Here is a 15930-nt window from a genome sequence, read left to right as displayed (position 1 = left end):
GTTCGAGATATGATGTTATTAAAGAATAAAAATCGTAATAATACCTGTTATAAACGATTCTAATTTTATATAATTTATATACACAAATTTAAACTGACTGTTTGAATTCATAAAAAAATCTTTAAATCGAATCTGTTCCAAAACAAACATTTTTTTTTTCACTTCACTTGAGAGAATCACACGAAAGAGGAATCAATATTCATATTTTTTTTCATTCATCGAACGTGTGATTGAAATCGCGTCGCGCCCGCAGTTTTCGCCTCTTATCGATATTTACAGTCTGCCAACGCGTTATGCCTCTTTATTTTTCTCCTTTCTCAAAGTACAATGGCATCCGGTAGGCCTTTCGGCGCGTGCAGCGGCATAAGCATCGTGATGTTGCAACCGTCGAGACGAGAGAGAGGTGAATACCAACATTGTTACTGCGTTGCAGCCACAAAGGGAATCTCCGTATCAAGCCCGAATTCACAAGATTTTCGCAAAGAACCATCCCTCTCTCTCTCTAATTAATCGCATAACTTTCTCTCTTCGGCCGGGAAGGAGGGTCCCTTGCTCGATCTCGGCGGCATTTCTGGACGTGTGCGAAAATTTTCAGCGTTGGAACTCGCGCGGTCGGCCATTGTGTGTTGGGACTTTATGAAGGTCAGCGCCGCGTCTGTCGTTGAGAAGGCTGCTAGGCCTGAGATGGTTGCCCGATGCTCATGAGCAAGAGAATCGTGCGACTGCGACGCGTGCGAGCGAGAGGAGGGAGAGAGACAAAGAGAAACTGGGAGAGGAGGATAACGCGAACTGTTGAGAGAAGCGGCGACGAGGGAGGAACGGCCGCGCCTGCGCAGATATGTTGTTTACGTCGCCGGTTTTGCAGCGTGGACCTCGCGGCCCCGCTGGCATCTTGTTCAAATGGTGGAGAACGCGCCCGTTCAGCGAGCCCTACATATATTTTATATATATATATATATATATATATATAATATGTATATATTATATATATATATATATAAAATATATGTAGGGCTCGCTGTATACATATTATATATATATATATATATATATATATATATATATATATATATATATATTATATGTATACATATATATATATATATATATATATATATATGTATATATATTATATGTATACATATATATATATATATATATATATTATATGTATTTATATATATATGTATGTATATATATATATATATATGCATGTATATATATATATATATATATATACATACATGCATATATGAACGTAGAGTCGATGGGAGAAACTGAGAAGCGACGCCGAACGAGGACGATGCACTTTGCGAATCGAGATACCTTAAGCCTCTCTAGACCATATCGATTGTTCGAAAGATCAATCGTGCAATATTGCGTGTCTCCTGTTGCATTCTCTTCTTTTACATGTCATTTCTATATTTTTTTTTAATTCGCGATTATTTAAGGGTTCCGTATTTCGATGTCTATATTTTGATGTAATTTAATGAAGCATTAACAATTTTTATGAACGTCTCTGAACCAGGACGTATAGCAACGTAAAAGTATCAGAAAACCGCGAATCTTCAGAGAAAATACGGTGAAAGGTAGAAAGTCGCGAGAGAGTGAGAGACGCGTATTACACGTGACAATTGTGAGAACAGTCGTAAAAGTGATTGGATGTTATATGTTTGCGCACTGAATTAAAATTTACGCACTCACGAGATTTCCAGAATCTATCATTAACTGCTCTATCTTGCACGATACGCAGGTATAAATGGCTTAATTAAATAGTAAATTCAAATGGAGTTCGGAGTTACAGCCGATATACATTAAACGTTTATCAGGCGAAATACAAGCGGCCAAATCGCATTATCTTTATCGCATTTATATTCGCATGCGCGCGATTCAATTTAGCGTGTAGAAAGAGAAAGAGAGACACAAAAGAGGGAAATTTTGTGACTGGCAGAGATTTTCACGAGACAAACAGCACGCGTTTAATTTTTTGCTTTTTCGAGATTGTATATTGTCGTTTATGCATATCGTATTCAATATCGGTCGGGCCTCGTTAAGCAATAAACCAACCCTTTCACCTCATCTCCCTCTCTATCTCGAGAGAGAGAGAGAGAGAAGCTACGGCTGAAAACTGGTAGTAACGTTTTGGATGCTGAAAATGCGATTTAAATTGGCGACAATCGTAATTAATTTTTAATTGCGCGCTGCATAGTATAATTCGTAATTAAATACTGTCGTTTCCGGTGCAAACAGTTCTCAGTACAATACATGGAATATTAATATACAGAAATGCTAAAATAAACGAGATTTTCTTTCACGCATATACATACGTAATCTCCGGTTATTAACCCTTTAAATTCTACGCATTTTTGTACGCGACGCGACGTTGATAATACCTATTCATTCATACGCAAATGTTTTATATCTTACTTACAATTAGATGTAAATTTTTTTCACTTATATTTACATTTGAAGATAATTGTACTTTTATCATTTTACCGATTATTGCTTCACATTTATTTTCTTTATTATAATGGATATAGAAATTAATGGGATTATTAAAATTTCATAATTTTTAAAATCAGTTCGGTTAGCTATGAAATAATAATTATGACTTTGATCGTTGCATTATGTATTGTTGTGCCCAGCATTATAACGTTGTGAAAATACGTGCCGTTATTTACGGGTTGACAGTATTGTAATTCGTTTGCCAGCTGAGCTCGCGTTGCGCTTTTAATGTGCATTGACTTAACGAGGGATCGATGCCGTTATTGTTTCCACCAATTTTCGTACATTACTCGCGTTAATATCGATCGGCGCGGTTAAATAAAGACGCGTATTTCTTCAGGAATGACTACGCAGAGAGAAAGAAAGAAAAAGAGAATTATTTATTCAAGCACACGCTTATCGCGGCAAAACGCGAATGCGTGTTGTTTCCAAACTCGACGGATGTTCCGATTCGACGCGTCGGTCGTATCGGGCAAGGAGAGTTCATTCACCGCCACAAGGTCACGCGGCTAATTTTATTGCGTAAAAAGAGAACCGGTGCTCGATGCCTAGCGAACTTTCGGTTCGCCCGATTATCGCTTGGATGCACGAGAAAAATTTATACGAGTCTAGTTGCAGCGCTTCGATCGACATATTATCCGTTAATTTTGGTCGAGTTTCTTTTCTTGTTTTCATCATAAGTAAAAATATAACTTTAATTTTTATTCTTAACCGGCATTATATAAATTTTATCGAGTTTTTCTGACGTGAAATCTGTGGGAAAAATGAATTGAAACATTCATTCAATGATTTTAACTTATACTCTCTGCTCTTTTTTTATAGGTATCTTGCAATTAACATTTTATTATGCAGACCGCGACAAAAAAGGAGAAAGATAAAGAGAGAGAGAGAGAGAGACAATTAAATTTGGTTTCACGCAGCAGAAGTAGCACTTGAAAAAATAAAAAGTTAATTTTGTATATGTCAATTCGCGAGCTTATTTACTCAATAGCGAGTGTTAGCATGTTTATGTTACGAGAGATGATACTACATATGATCATGAAAATGCGTGCGTATTTACGTCATGCATTTAAATATTTTAAAGACATTGTGTTTGCTCTGAGCAAACTCACGTTTTGTTTCACGATTAGACATCATTATTCACTCTTTTTTTTATTTGCACTTTATCATAAAAAATATCTATTTAAAAATCTTCGTTCTTTATTATATATGGTTTAAATTTAATTTCTGCGTCCAATATACGCTAATAAGTACATCCCTATTAAATGTGTCCCAATTATAATTACAGACATTTCCACCATTTTAATTATTTCCACCGTTTATACAATCGCAAAATCGAATTCGATCGCAGTAGCAATATAAGAAGATCTCTATATGATTTGTATGCATATTCGGACTTCGTTCAGTTCGCGCTAATCAATGCAACGAAAACGCTGCAAATCGTCATTCGCCATTCTTCCTTCACGTGATTTCGTTCTCAACACTTACAATCGTCATTCATCTTCGTATCTTCGCAGATTCGATTGCATCAGCTGACGAAAGATTGCAAAAACGACGGCCCGCGACTTCCGAATTCGCCGATAGGACTTGGGTTCGATAACTGTTTAGATTCGTCAGGCCGGTACCGGGAGCAAAGTCAAGGTCGTTACTTTCGCGAATCTTTGCTCGGAGGTGAGGTGGGCGGATACGAGTCTCAGTTGGTCGATCGGTTGTACCGGCTGTACAAAACGGCGAGGAGAAAGAACGAGAGGTGCTACGGAGGATAACCTTACCCTAGGGCAGGATTATCTTGCTTTTGCATTCGATTGTGAATTATCAGAAACTTCTCCTTTCTTTCTCCCTCTGTCTCTATCTTTTTCTCTTACGATCGTGCAGTTTCTTATCATAAAATCTTATTATTGAAACATATCGTTGAAATTCGTTATCTATATACAAGATTTGTGAGTTCGAATCTTTGTTCACGCTTTTAAAAACCGCTATCTTATCTCTCTCTTGCACAAATTAGATTGCAATACAAATATCTTTAATTCACATCGACTTCCGCTTCTTATTATTGTATATAATTTTATCAAGAGAATCACGTACATTGCTTGTGTGTTTGGTCTCACAAGGTCTTAACTTTATTCTTCGATTTTTCTCCGTTTTCAGACAGAGTCTCTCGCTTATACGTATGTATATACATGATTTTTTTAAACGTCAATCTTGATGTACATTTACCGAGTTGTAAATTGTTTCGCGATTTTTCACGAAACTTCCTTCGCCGGATTAAACTTGTGTCTGTCCTTCTTGCGCGCTCTCAGTGCTCTCACCCTCGATCGGTGAACGGCTGGCTGCTGCTCTTGCGCGGCGCGACGAATCAGCTGAGCACGCACGAGCGGGCGAGCGAGCGTGACAGTGCGATTGATTCTCGCCGGTACTGTCAACAGCCTTGCCATGCCGTAGGCATACACCGGTTCTCCTCGACTTGGCCAAGTTGAGCAATAAACTGGGCGCGGCGTGTGTTAGGACCAGTTTACAGTTACGTATTTTGCGCGCATACGTATATGTATATAGGAATGATGTATGCATTATCGCGATTCTTTTTTATCAGCGGGCTCGATCGCGACGACATGCGTCGAAGGTGTCGAAAATATGGGAAAAAACGAAACGTGAAAAAAATCTTGATTCTCACGAACGTTCTGTCGTTCGTTTGCGTCAGATCACGACTGTGTCTACCGGAATCAATGTCTTTATTGGCCTCTTTCTGCTCCGAAAAGTTTCTGAAATTTTCTCACGACAATTTTTATATATCTCTGTGCGTATTTCTCTTTCTTTCTCAATTGTCTTATCTGTTGGATTGAATCATTTCGAAATCGGTGTTTTTTATCATGATAAAAAAATATAAAATTATATATCATGATAAATATAAAAAATAACTGTGCTCTATATGTGTGGTAATAAATTTTCGAAACTGTTACGGACGATTAAAACGGTACTGATTTAGTCCCTGAAAACCCCCGAATGACGTTGGCATATTATCGTTCAGCACTTTCATCGATCATGTCGATACACGAGCGTCGGTTTCACCGGCGGGCTAGAGAATCGCGGAGGAGATAGATGACTTTCCAACCCGAGATCGATCCGAGAGAAAGTTACTTGCAGTCTACGCCGATGTCGAAACGGCTTATGTAAAACGTTATAGTCAGCCGGCGAGCTTACTCAGCCCGGGAATTAATCGCGATTCGTGTGTTTCCTTCGGCTTGAAAAAGGGAAAAAAAAAGAAAATCGAACTTTCTTCAGTAATGAACTCGAGCAGTCGTCGCGCGTATGTTTTATATTTATACAGGCGATAATCGCTGCACAACATCGCGATAAAGTCGCTATCTTAAACGGTCAATAAGTGTTTGTCTGGCGACGTGTGTCGTCAAGGATCCCGCGCACGTCGGTTTATGACCGACACCCGATGATCGTACCTATACTAGAACCCTTAAAGGCTTTAATTGCACAAGATACTTTCGCAGCTGGAGGTCAAGGTAGGGTACGCGAGGACGGTCGATAGATACACGAGGCACTCGCGCGGGCGCAGAACGCCTTTCTGACGAGAGAGTGTCGAAACTTAATTTTTTTATTTATTTTTTTTTTTCAAGTCAAACTCCTTCGTTCGCCGTAAGATATATGAAAATTGCGCTGGGTGGAATAATTATCGAAGAGTGAAACTGGCCGAGCGATATTATCGCGCGCTCGCAATAAAATTCGCGTCACCTTGAATTTAAAATACATGTCGCACACTACGATAGAGATCTAGCTGTCACGAGCGCGTTTATTATTAGAACGGGATGCCGCGCTAAACTGACGGGAGTCAGTTATCGAGCAGATTACGAAACACCGTCGTCGACTACCCACTGCTATCTATCTGTGCTATGGGAAAAGCAAAAATAACAGAGGCGCTAAGAGAGGCTGCTCGTCCGCGCGTGTTATGTGATCGAAAGAATGTAAAGGACGGGAGAGAAAGGATTTCGAAAGACTCGCTTAACTTCGTATGAGTGGCGCGGTAAATAACAAGTGCGAAAAATTAAGTAATCGTTAAATTAATGATTAAAATTTTTTATCAAAGCGACGGCTTGAATCTTAAATCGGAAAAGAATGGCCTCGTTTTGTGTCACGATCGCGCTCGATAAAGAGAAATAAGAGGCTCCCCGCGTTGCCGGGCGACGTCGGCGACGACGCGTCAATTTGGCGTGCGTAAAAAAAGGCAGTCAGGACCTAGGACAACGAGCGGCACCGCACGGTATCTCATCCCCACCGGTGGTTACCAGCTGAAATTCGCGAACGCGCGTCCTTGACTCTCCTCCCAGCCGAAAAAGTTCTAACAATGTGAGACAGAGAAAGAGCGAGAAGAGAGAGAGGGAGCGAGTATGAGCCTAACATTGACTGTAATAAAGAGCTCAACGCTCCAGACGTGACGTCACACGTTGTAGCAGGCTGGAATAATTAAGCGTCAATATTCCGCTATCATCCGATTCGACGATTTAAAGATACTATTATTCTTTTTTATTTTTATGTATTACAGTCGTAATGAAATTTTTATATCCGACATGTATATATATATATATATTATTGGCGATTGACGTAATACCACTTGATAAATTTTAGCATTATTAAATAATTAAGACACGCAATTATATTATATTAGTTATATCAATATATTTTAAAATATTGTACATTTTATGTGCAATTTTTTATTTGGCAGAAATGTTTGGTTTATCTACGAGATAAAAATAAAAATTGTTTCGCACTTCTTCAGCTATAGATGACGTCATACGCGGAAAGTAAAAATAATCGAAATACGTCAACATGTGGCGCAACGAAAGGAAGCTTCATAAATGATCTCAGCCTATTACTCGTGACGTCACGTAGCTGTCGAGCTGAGAAATTTTATCAGTCGAGCCGTCAATCCCGTTTGCGAAACTCTCTTCGACACATGACGCACGACGGCGCGGAGACATACCTTCCGTCGACCTTCGGCGAGTTCAAAACGTCCGTCGACGGAATGACAATTTCGTCCTACCCATCTACCTAATGGTGCACGTCCCTCCTAATGATCTACGTTGAACTATTTATACATGTCCCGCGCTCGATATACGAAACGTAACCGGCACGACCGGTAACGGTATCTCGGGCGGATGAACAGACGGTCGATTGTATATTTTCACCGGCGTCACTATATACGACGAGTATATAGTATATCTCGTCGTATGGAATCCAAGGAATCGCGCGCGGAATTCCTAAGTTTCACGAGCTGCGCGACGCACACAGTCGCTCGAGAGATTATCTCATCGTGCGGGCAAGAACTTTTCGACGTGTAACGCTACGACTGCAGTTTCTGTCTCCGTGCGACATGCCAGGTATAATAAGACCGATCCTAAATTGTACACGATTTCTCCTTGTACGCGAGATATATCAAGCTTTCCAGCGAGCGAGTTCGTTCCTTCCAAAAGACAGAACATCAACTTTGCTTGAATAACAAAAAATTATTCCTATATAATTAATTAAGATCAAAAATTAATGTACGGAAAAGTAAGAGTATATGTTTTGCCACTTAAGTTGAAAATTACAAAGAACAATGCGATATTCAAATTTGGATTTAATAATTCATAATGCGTGCCGATAAAAATTGGGTTGTAAAACCTCTGCTGAATTGAAAACTTGTTGGTATTGAAAAGTAGCTGTCCTTTCTCATTCAACCAGATAGGTTCTTCTATTGCTTGCTTGGTCGGAGGGAAGGGTGCCGTTCTCCAGTTATCCAATGACTGCCACGTCAAACCTTACAAGGTCATGGAGGCGGTAGTCACTAATAATAAGACTGCTCTTAAAAACTGCACACGCGTGCAGCTTTCCGAAGAACAATATACGCTGCTTCCTGATTTTATTTCTTTCATTTCTGACCGTGACCTTGAGCGGAATGTCCCGGCAGTATTTCTGGTCGAAAATTTCTAACGAAATTGCTAGAACGTGCCAAACTCAATGTCAGAGGCAACTTTCTAAACTTAAATGTCGATAAAAATGTCTAACTGCAATTTCACGTTTCTTTTTATCCGAGAGATTCATTGTTTTATTTTTTATTCGGTTATCTAAAATTATATTTCATATCTTAAATATATATTATATGTTTGTTAAAAATAACGCCAATATACGTATGCAAACTCGTTTTTATTCCACGATATAAATTGAAGTTTAATTAATCAACATTACCGAAAAAAAGAATAAATTTGACTTATGTTGAATGAATGGATAAAAAAAGACTATTGAATTTCAATCAAGCCGAACATGCATAAGCCTGAAGAAATTGCGATAATTTATCATGTTTCGAGAAAACAATCGATTACGCGTTATATATCGCATGGCGAGAATTAGTATAATAGCGATACGGACAAAGAGAAGAAGAAAAACGACCGCGAGTATTTCCTATCCTATACGTACGTAATGTCGGAGTCATGGTCGCTGACTTATGTCATGCGATGCCTACGCGCATCACGCGAATGGAATCACTTTGTTTGACATTTGTTGTAAAAACATTAACAACTGATAGCGGGAAGTGGCGGCAGGTTCTCGAATGAAGCGATAAAACTTCCTTAACGGCACGAGATTTCCCGGATCGACGCGTTACGTTATTTACTTAAAAGAGAGATGTTGGGGAGGTGGATTCCGATTTCCTCGAATTGCATTATTGCTGCGTGGAGGACGCAAGGAAAAATGGAAATCTCCTCTGCATGCGACGTTCCTTGAATTTTATCAAGGTAATGTCCTAATCCAACGCTGCGAGATGCTCGCGCTCTATCGGAAATCATATATATAATTAGAAATCATATTGCCAAGCGATGACCCTGATTCTGCACGCGCGGCAGATTATATCTGCAATCTGTGCAGTCGAAGCCGGGATGGTACGTGAGAATTTGTTTCTATAACTTGACAGATATTCCAGATTAAAAAAAAATTACACGAGCCACTGTTGCTAACGCGAGTTCCGACCGACTTCGACTGTGCGTGTTTTTGATCTCGGCGTGCAATTTTTTTCCGGCATCGCAGACTCACTTTTGCAAATGTATTGTTCTTCTCCGCGAAATTAAAATTTATAATCATCATCGTGACGGCGGAAAGCCGTCTAGCTTCTATTAACGCTTACACGTTTCCGGGCCGAGCGGCTTAAAAATACGAGCGAGGAAATGATACGGAAGGGTATACGATTACGTTGCTCAAGTAAGGTCGGATCCTCCTTGAGTCGCGCGGTTGTTGCCGGGCGCGCGGAAATATGTATGGCGAGCATTACACGGCTAACGTCAAGTTTACGCAACGCGTATTACGTAAGGTGGACGAACGTATATCGGAATACGACCCGGCCCGCAAATGTCGGTACAATCGGCGTTGAATCTATGCATTCGATAGCCGATACTTTTCAACTTCAGATCGTATGCGTCACAGGCTTCTCTCTCTCCCTCGCGAGTAATTTGCATCGATCGAGAGAGAGAGAGAGAGAGAGAGAGATTATATATATAAAACACATGATGTGTGTGAAGCAGAGATTTACATGTACGTAAATTAGTATATGAGTAGAGAGAAACACGAGCAAAATATTATAAAAATGAAAAAAATTTGTAAGTTATTCGAGATAAAAAAAGGCAAGCAAATGCATCTCTTTGAGTAGACACGTGACATGAAATTATTATCGCGTTGAATAGATAATAATGACGATTAATGCAAAAATTTTTCTGTGATTAGGTAATACATACCATACAGTCGATCAAAAGCAATAAGATTTCTTTCCGGAAGAAATTTCTCGAAAAATAAAATAAAGGAACCCAAACGACTCCTACCTTGGAAGAAAATAAAAATTTGCTAGATATTTCTATCTCGATCAAAAAATAGATAGTCATTAAAAATAATAATAATTTTATTCTTCTTTACTCAACTATTACTAAGTAAAATAAGTTATTTCCCCGGGCTTTTCCGCACGTGTTCGCGAAAGCGGATTCACTGAATTTCTCGCATCTTTATTCGATCTAGATTTATGCCGCAATCATTGCCCTCCCCATACGTCTCCTTTAAATTCCACGAGCAAGAGCGCATTTTGAACTGAAATGTAATCCCTATGGCACCGTCGCGGAAAGGGCTATCATAATGGTCGGGAGAAGCTGAAAGCTACCGCAGCGAAGTGCAAGCGATAATCGGGGAAACTTCGCCGTCTCGCGGTATCGCAGTAGGAAGATCTACATCCCGATCACCACCAGACGGTATGACGACCGTCCGAACATCAAAGCCGACGGTCAAGGTCCGCCATTGGGACCTCGCTCGTGCTGACTCGTGCATTTAACCGACGAAACCTCGGTTAGAAAAGCGGTAGCCGCACGCGGAACTAGAAATAAATCTTCCGTGCGTTCCGTGCACGCGCGCGCCGTTGCCCACAATGTCAACAGACATGCATATACGTATACACACCCACACATTTGCGCACACGTACGCAAAGCACACATCACCGACAGTTGCACACCAATATTATTTCGCGCGCGTGCAGTCAGGGCCACGGTGACCTTAACTACCTTCCTCCGCACCTCCAGCCCTCCCCCTCCCCTTCTCCTCGTTTGCTACCCTCCGCGCCTCGTCCCCTCGTCCACGAGTAATGCCGCATTCGAGGGCAACGGGGAGCGCGGTCAGGGGAACTGGCACGTGCCGCTCGTGGTGACGTCACGCGCTGTGCACTGCGACGCGATGCACCAACGGCGCCGGTCCTCGCCGCTCCGAGATCTAGGTCCATGTGCGGGCGCGAAACGAGGATATATTCTGGCGCGTGCGCGACGTATTTTCTAATGGAATTTGCCTCGTGTCGATTGCGCGAGATCGTCCGCCCGGCTAAAGATTCTCGCTCCTTCGATTTCGGTATTTACGTGTGTATGCACGTATATGGATAAGCTGAGATAATAATTATCACGGTGCATATATAAATATTTATGTAGATCCTCGAGCTAGAAACTGCACATTTCCTTCCTCGCTTCAACCCAAGAGATTGTGTCATGATCTCTAGGATAATGATTGTGAGAATTCGATTAGCTTTTTTTTTTAACGAGATTCGATTATAGATTTCGGAAAAATTTCGCGATGATAAGTAGCTATTTAAATTTGGATTACAATCGATCGAGTCATTTTTCAGGTAATTGCCATCTGACATTCAATGAAAAAGAAACTAGCCTGAGAATGGCTTGTTAGAGACATGTAAGTACACGCGCTATTACTCTGGCGCGTGCATGACCTTTTTAAGACCTATCTTAATAAGACCTAATTCACATTGATTTAAATTTTCCCTTTCGAGAAGTTCATTCGAGAATCAGCAAACTCACGGAAGAAAAAAAATTCAGTTTACAAAACCGAGCAATTTTCGAAGTGAGAATCGCGTTTAATCGAAACGATATCTCTAATTATTTAATTAGTGTATACGCGAATCTTTAAAAAATTTAAAAAATATCCCGTAATTTTCCTCAACTAAATACCTCTTTCTGAAAATCCTCGGCAAGTTCTATCGAACTGCACGATTTCGACATTCGATCGAAACGCTATAGTATAGCGCTGCACGTGTCGCAGAAAAGAACAAAGGAAATCTATCCGCCCCGACATGCAACCTCCTCTACGATCTATTCGAGCGACTACGGCACTGCACACGTGGATGTGCATATATGCAAGCCTGCGCGTGCGCGGGGGAAGGGAAGGGGGCGATCAGAGTTCTAACGCAGTCGTTCCACAAATGCGATATACTTCCTAGCCGCCTTCTCTCCCTCTCCTCTATCGAGATCGCCGTTCATGGATACACGGAGATGGTTTCTCTCTTATCTCGATCGACTGACCTCTCGCGATGACGAGCATTAGGCGTTGAGGGCATCCAAGGAACGACACCGACGACCTTGCACACGCCGTGTGTTCGCCGAGATATATCCTTGAGTCGATCAATTGGGTCAGGTGCGCGGATACGCACAGGGTAGAGTGACCATCTCTTTTTTCGCTCGCGACTCGAACAATGGGAAAGAAAATTGGGGCGTTTTTTTTTAATTTTGAAAAGACAGCCAAACATTTGATATTTATTTTATGGGATTGCTCTATAATTTTTTTGTTATTATTCGCCGAGTATATATCGTACTAATGCGACGATAATAGTATATTGTGTATCACAAGTGCGGAAAGTTGACAATTCGATGACTCGCCTTCGGCTCGTGCGTCCATCCCCCGCACTCGTGACCAATTGTCAACTTTCCGCACTTGATACACATACTATTTTGTATTACAAGTGGCTTTGTGCGCGTTTTCTAGGCGCGAGGTGGCCGATCGCACGCCGCCATCTTGCGGCGGCACGGTGCGGGAATAGCCGTGTTCAAAGTCATTGCCCACGGCTGAAGCCGTGGACAATGACTTTGAACGCGGCTTATTCACTCAACGCGTCGCCGCTAGATGGCGGCGTGGGAAATCGGTCGCTTTCCGCACAGAAAACACGCACACAAAGTGCCACTTTGCCTGCACGTGTAATACAAAATATTATAAAAATATTGTAAATTCAGCTTTGGAATTTTAAATGAGGCGAAATGAGGAACGTGTTATGATTTTTTATGCGTACAAACGAAACGAGGACAAAGTAGAACTAAACGCCTAAAATATGCGAGGTCAGGTACATATGTTCTCATATATACAAGTACGTGCGGGAGTGAAAGTCGAAACCGCGCAAATTATACGCCGAACGTGATTGATGTGCTACCATCTCCGCGTCCAGAATCGCGAATGATTCGTGCGTATATATTCCGTCTGGGGACATTTCTGACTCGGACTGAATCGAGATGAATGACTTTAAGGCGGTCGCCAACCATCGCTCGCAAGCATCGGTGAAAGTAGGAACCTTCGGGTAAACTGGGTTACGAATAATATTGATCCGCGAGAGGAGTGGTGGAGTAGTGGTGACGATAGTAGTAGAGCCGGGTCGGGTTTTATACACGCAGAGAGACTGCTCTTGCGCTCTTCGGGTGCTTTCGATATAACGAAGGTTTCCCCGTGAATTGCACCCGCATGAATGATGTCGATTGCGAGTGGCTTTCGGTTCCTTTTCCACCGACATTTCTCCGCGTTTTTCTCTTTTTTCGATTTCCAAATATTAATGGTTGTTTCGAGATGATTTAGAGGAAAAAAGTCGAATCTTGTTATTGTTACGATGAATATATAAGATTGCTTATCTCTATTTATGATTCGGAAAACAAATGTAAGAGCAACAAAACATTTCGAACGTATTATAGGTCGTAAAAGGCGTTTCTTTCGAGAGAATATTGAAATATTTAATTTAAAAATAAATCATATAAACGGAGAACTTTTTTATTATATACTTTCAATTGTCTCGTTATGCATATAAAAAATGCAAGAATAAATATATTCATCCAATAAGTTTTCTCTCTACGACCCACCAAGCTGCCGTCAATAATCGCGACTGCAGAAAATAACCCGACATCGCTATAGAGTTAAAGAAGGGAACGGGGCCGGCAATTTTGCACCTGCGAGATTTCCAACGCACACACAGATCTCCTCCGATTATAGACATAAGAATGGAAATCGAAACCTTACTTGTTCGCTTTCGAAAGTCGCGCAAGCGCCCGGTTCCGTCTCGATCGGGTCCTGGTTTACTTTCGCTCGAATCTGAAAGAAAAAAAAGATCAGAGAAAATTAGCGCGGTGCTTCAGCGAGTCGGTCCGACTATACTTATTATACACACAGACCCTCCGTCACATGCTCCCTTTTCAAGCGGCTATTTCGGGGACCGCGCACGATTTTCCCGTTTGTACAAGCGGCCGAAAGCGGCAGGCAAAGGAAGGAACGTAGGCCGCCGAGTACCTAAGATTAGCGCGGGGCGATAATACCTCAAGGTCCGACTTGTTAGCCGTCTTACGAAATACCAAAAAATCCGCCGCGCGTGTTTACATCCTTGGCTCGGCCAAGCCGGCGCGCTTATGTCATCATCATCTCGCGCGCGCGCGCGGGCTTGGCTCGCGCGACGACGAAGAAGACTCCTCGCATCTTCTGCATCTCTGACCGGTCAGGGCCGTCGTGCACAACCATCGCTGCACGCGCAACATATCGCGATATATCCGAGGCGTCGGTGTTCTTCCCTTCTCTCTATCTCTCTTTCTAGTATCAATGCCAATAATGCTAAATGCCATTAGTTGCGAAAAATATCCCGTCTCTCTATATATATAAACTTGTCATTTTTTGCCCCATTTTTCTCGTGCTCAAAGATTATTTAGTTAGGAAATAGATCAAATAAATTAATATGATATTCTTTCCAAAAGATATTTACATGGAGAATCTTGAGAAAATATTATTACAGTAAAATATGAAAATATTATTTATAATAATTTAATAATTTAAAATTAATTATTTTATAAAAAATATGTAGTTATATGTATATAACTTATATTAATTTTTTTAATGAAATGTCTCAAAGATTTCTATTTTGTCATCGTTTGCAGCTTTTTATTATTGAAAATTGCATTATTATAGTTGTTGCGTGCGTGCTAAAATGGAAATTATTGATACTACCGAAGACTCTATGCATAATACACTATTCTCTTTCTAACTGCTTGCATTTCATTACGTACCACGGAAATCGGGCTCAGTTACGAAACGATCGAAAGTAACTTTATTTTCACTGGCTCGTCCACTCGAAAAGAGAAAACTAGTTCACCCTCATTTTTCTGCAAAAGTGTGCGTTTGGCAATGTCGCTTAAAAATGTTCAAGTTCGCCGATTATGATAAATTTCAATAAAAAAAACTTTATTCTTCTACACTGTAACTCAAATACGGAGTGTTTATTTTAGAAATGACGTTAAGCCAGTGCTAAAAATTATTTCACAAACGATAGGTAATTTTCAAAGAAATCATCAATTTTAACAAGTAAGCAAAATTTGAAATCAACATATTAACAAAAATTGTCAATGTTTATTCGTGATAATTTTTTAATAAAATAAGATATATTTTTTCCATAATTGAAATTTAAATTTAATTATTAGTTTCTCGCGTGTAAGAATACGAGAGAACTCCGGGGAATAAGCGAATCCAATCTAAGCTCAGATCGAATGATATACGCGTACAAGAGAAAAAGAGGAAGGAAGAAAGAGAGAGAGAGTGAAGTCCACCCTGATGCCCCATGCCGTCTTACGTAATAGAGTTATCGTATTCGTTGACGTTAATTAAGCTACCACGTACTACTACTACGCAAACGCGGAAAGAATTAATCACGGAGACACAAGCGTGCGGCGTCATCTCGAAGGCCATTCGATTTTTATCACAGCGAACTTGTATTCTCATCGCGAAGGTCACTTCGACATGCAATTTTAATGTAGGTAAGCTTCAAGGAAGTCATATTTAACGCCG

General features: G+C 40.7%; 1 protein-coding gene across 2 annotated transcripts in view; it reads right to left on the bottom strand.

Moving 5' to 3' along the window:
- Positions 1–15930, bottom strand: part of Glut4EF (Glucose transporter 4 enhancer factor) — an 88457-nt gene that overhangs the window by 16776 nt on the left and 55751 nt on the right. For both annotated transcript variants that reach the window (XM_029312429.2, XM_029312430.2), the window contains one exon: positions 14125–14196. In XM_029312429.2, the coding sequence (XP_029168262.1) occupies positions 14125–14196 (72 nt within the window). The remainder of the gene's footprint in view (positions 1–14124; positions 14197–15930) is intronic.

This window comes from Nylanderia fulva, unplaced genomic scaffold, assembly GCF_048542155.1.
Source record: "Nylanderia fulva isolate GAGA-0341 unplaced genomic scaffold, ASM4854215v1 Scaffold18, whole genome shotgun sequence".
NCBI classification, from domain to species: Eukaryota; Metazoa; Arthropoda; class Insecta; order Hymenoptera; family Formicidae; genus Nylanderia; species Nylanderia fulva.
Note: the sequence above shows the minus strand (reverse complement) of the source record. Positions and strands in the feature narration are given on the sequence as shown.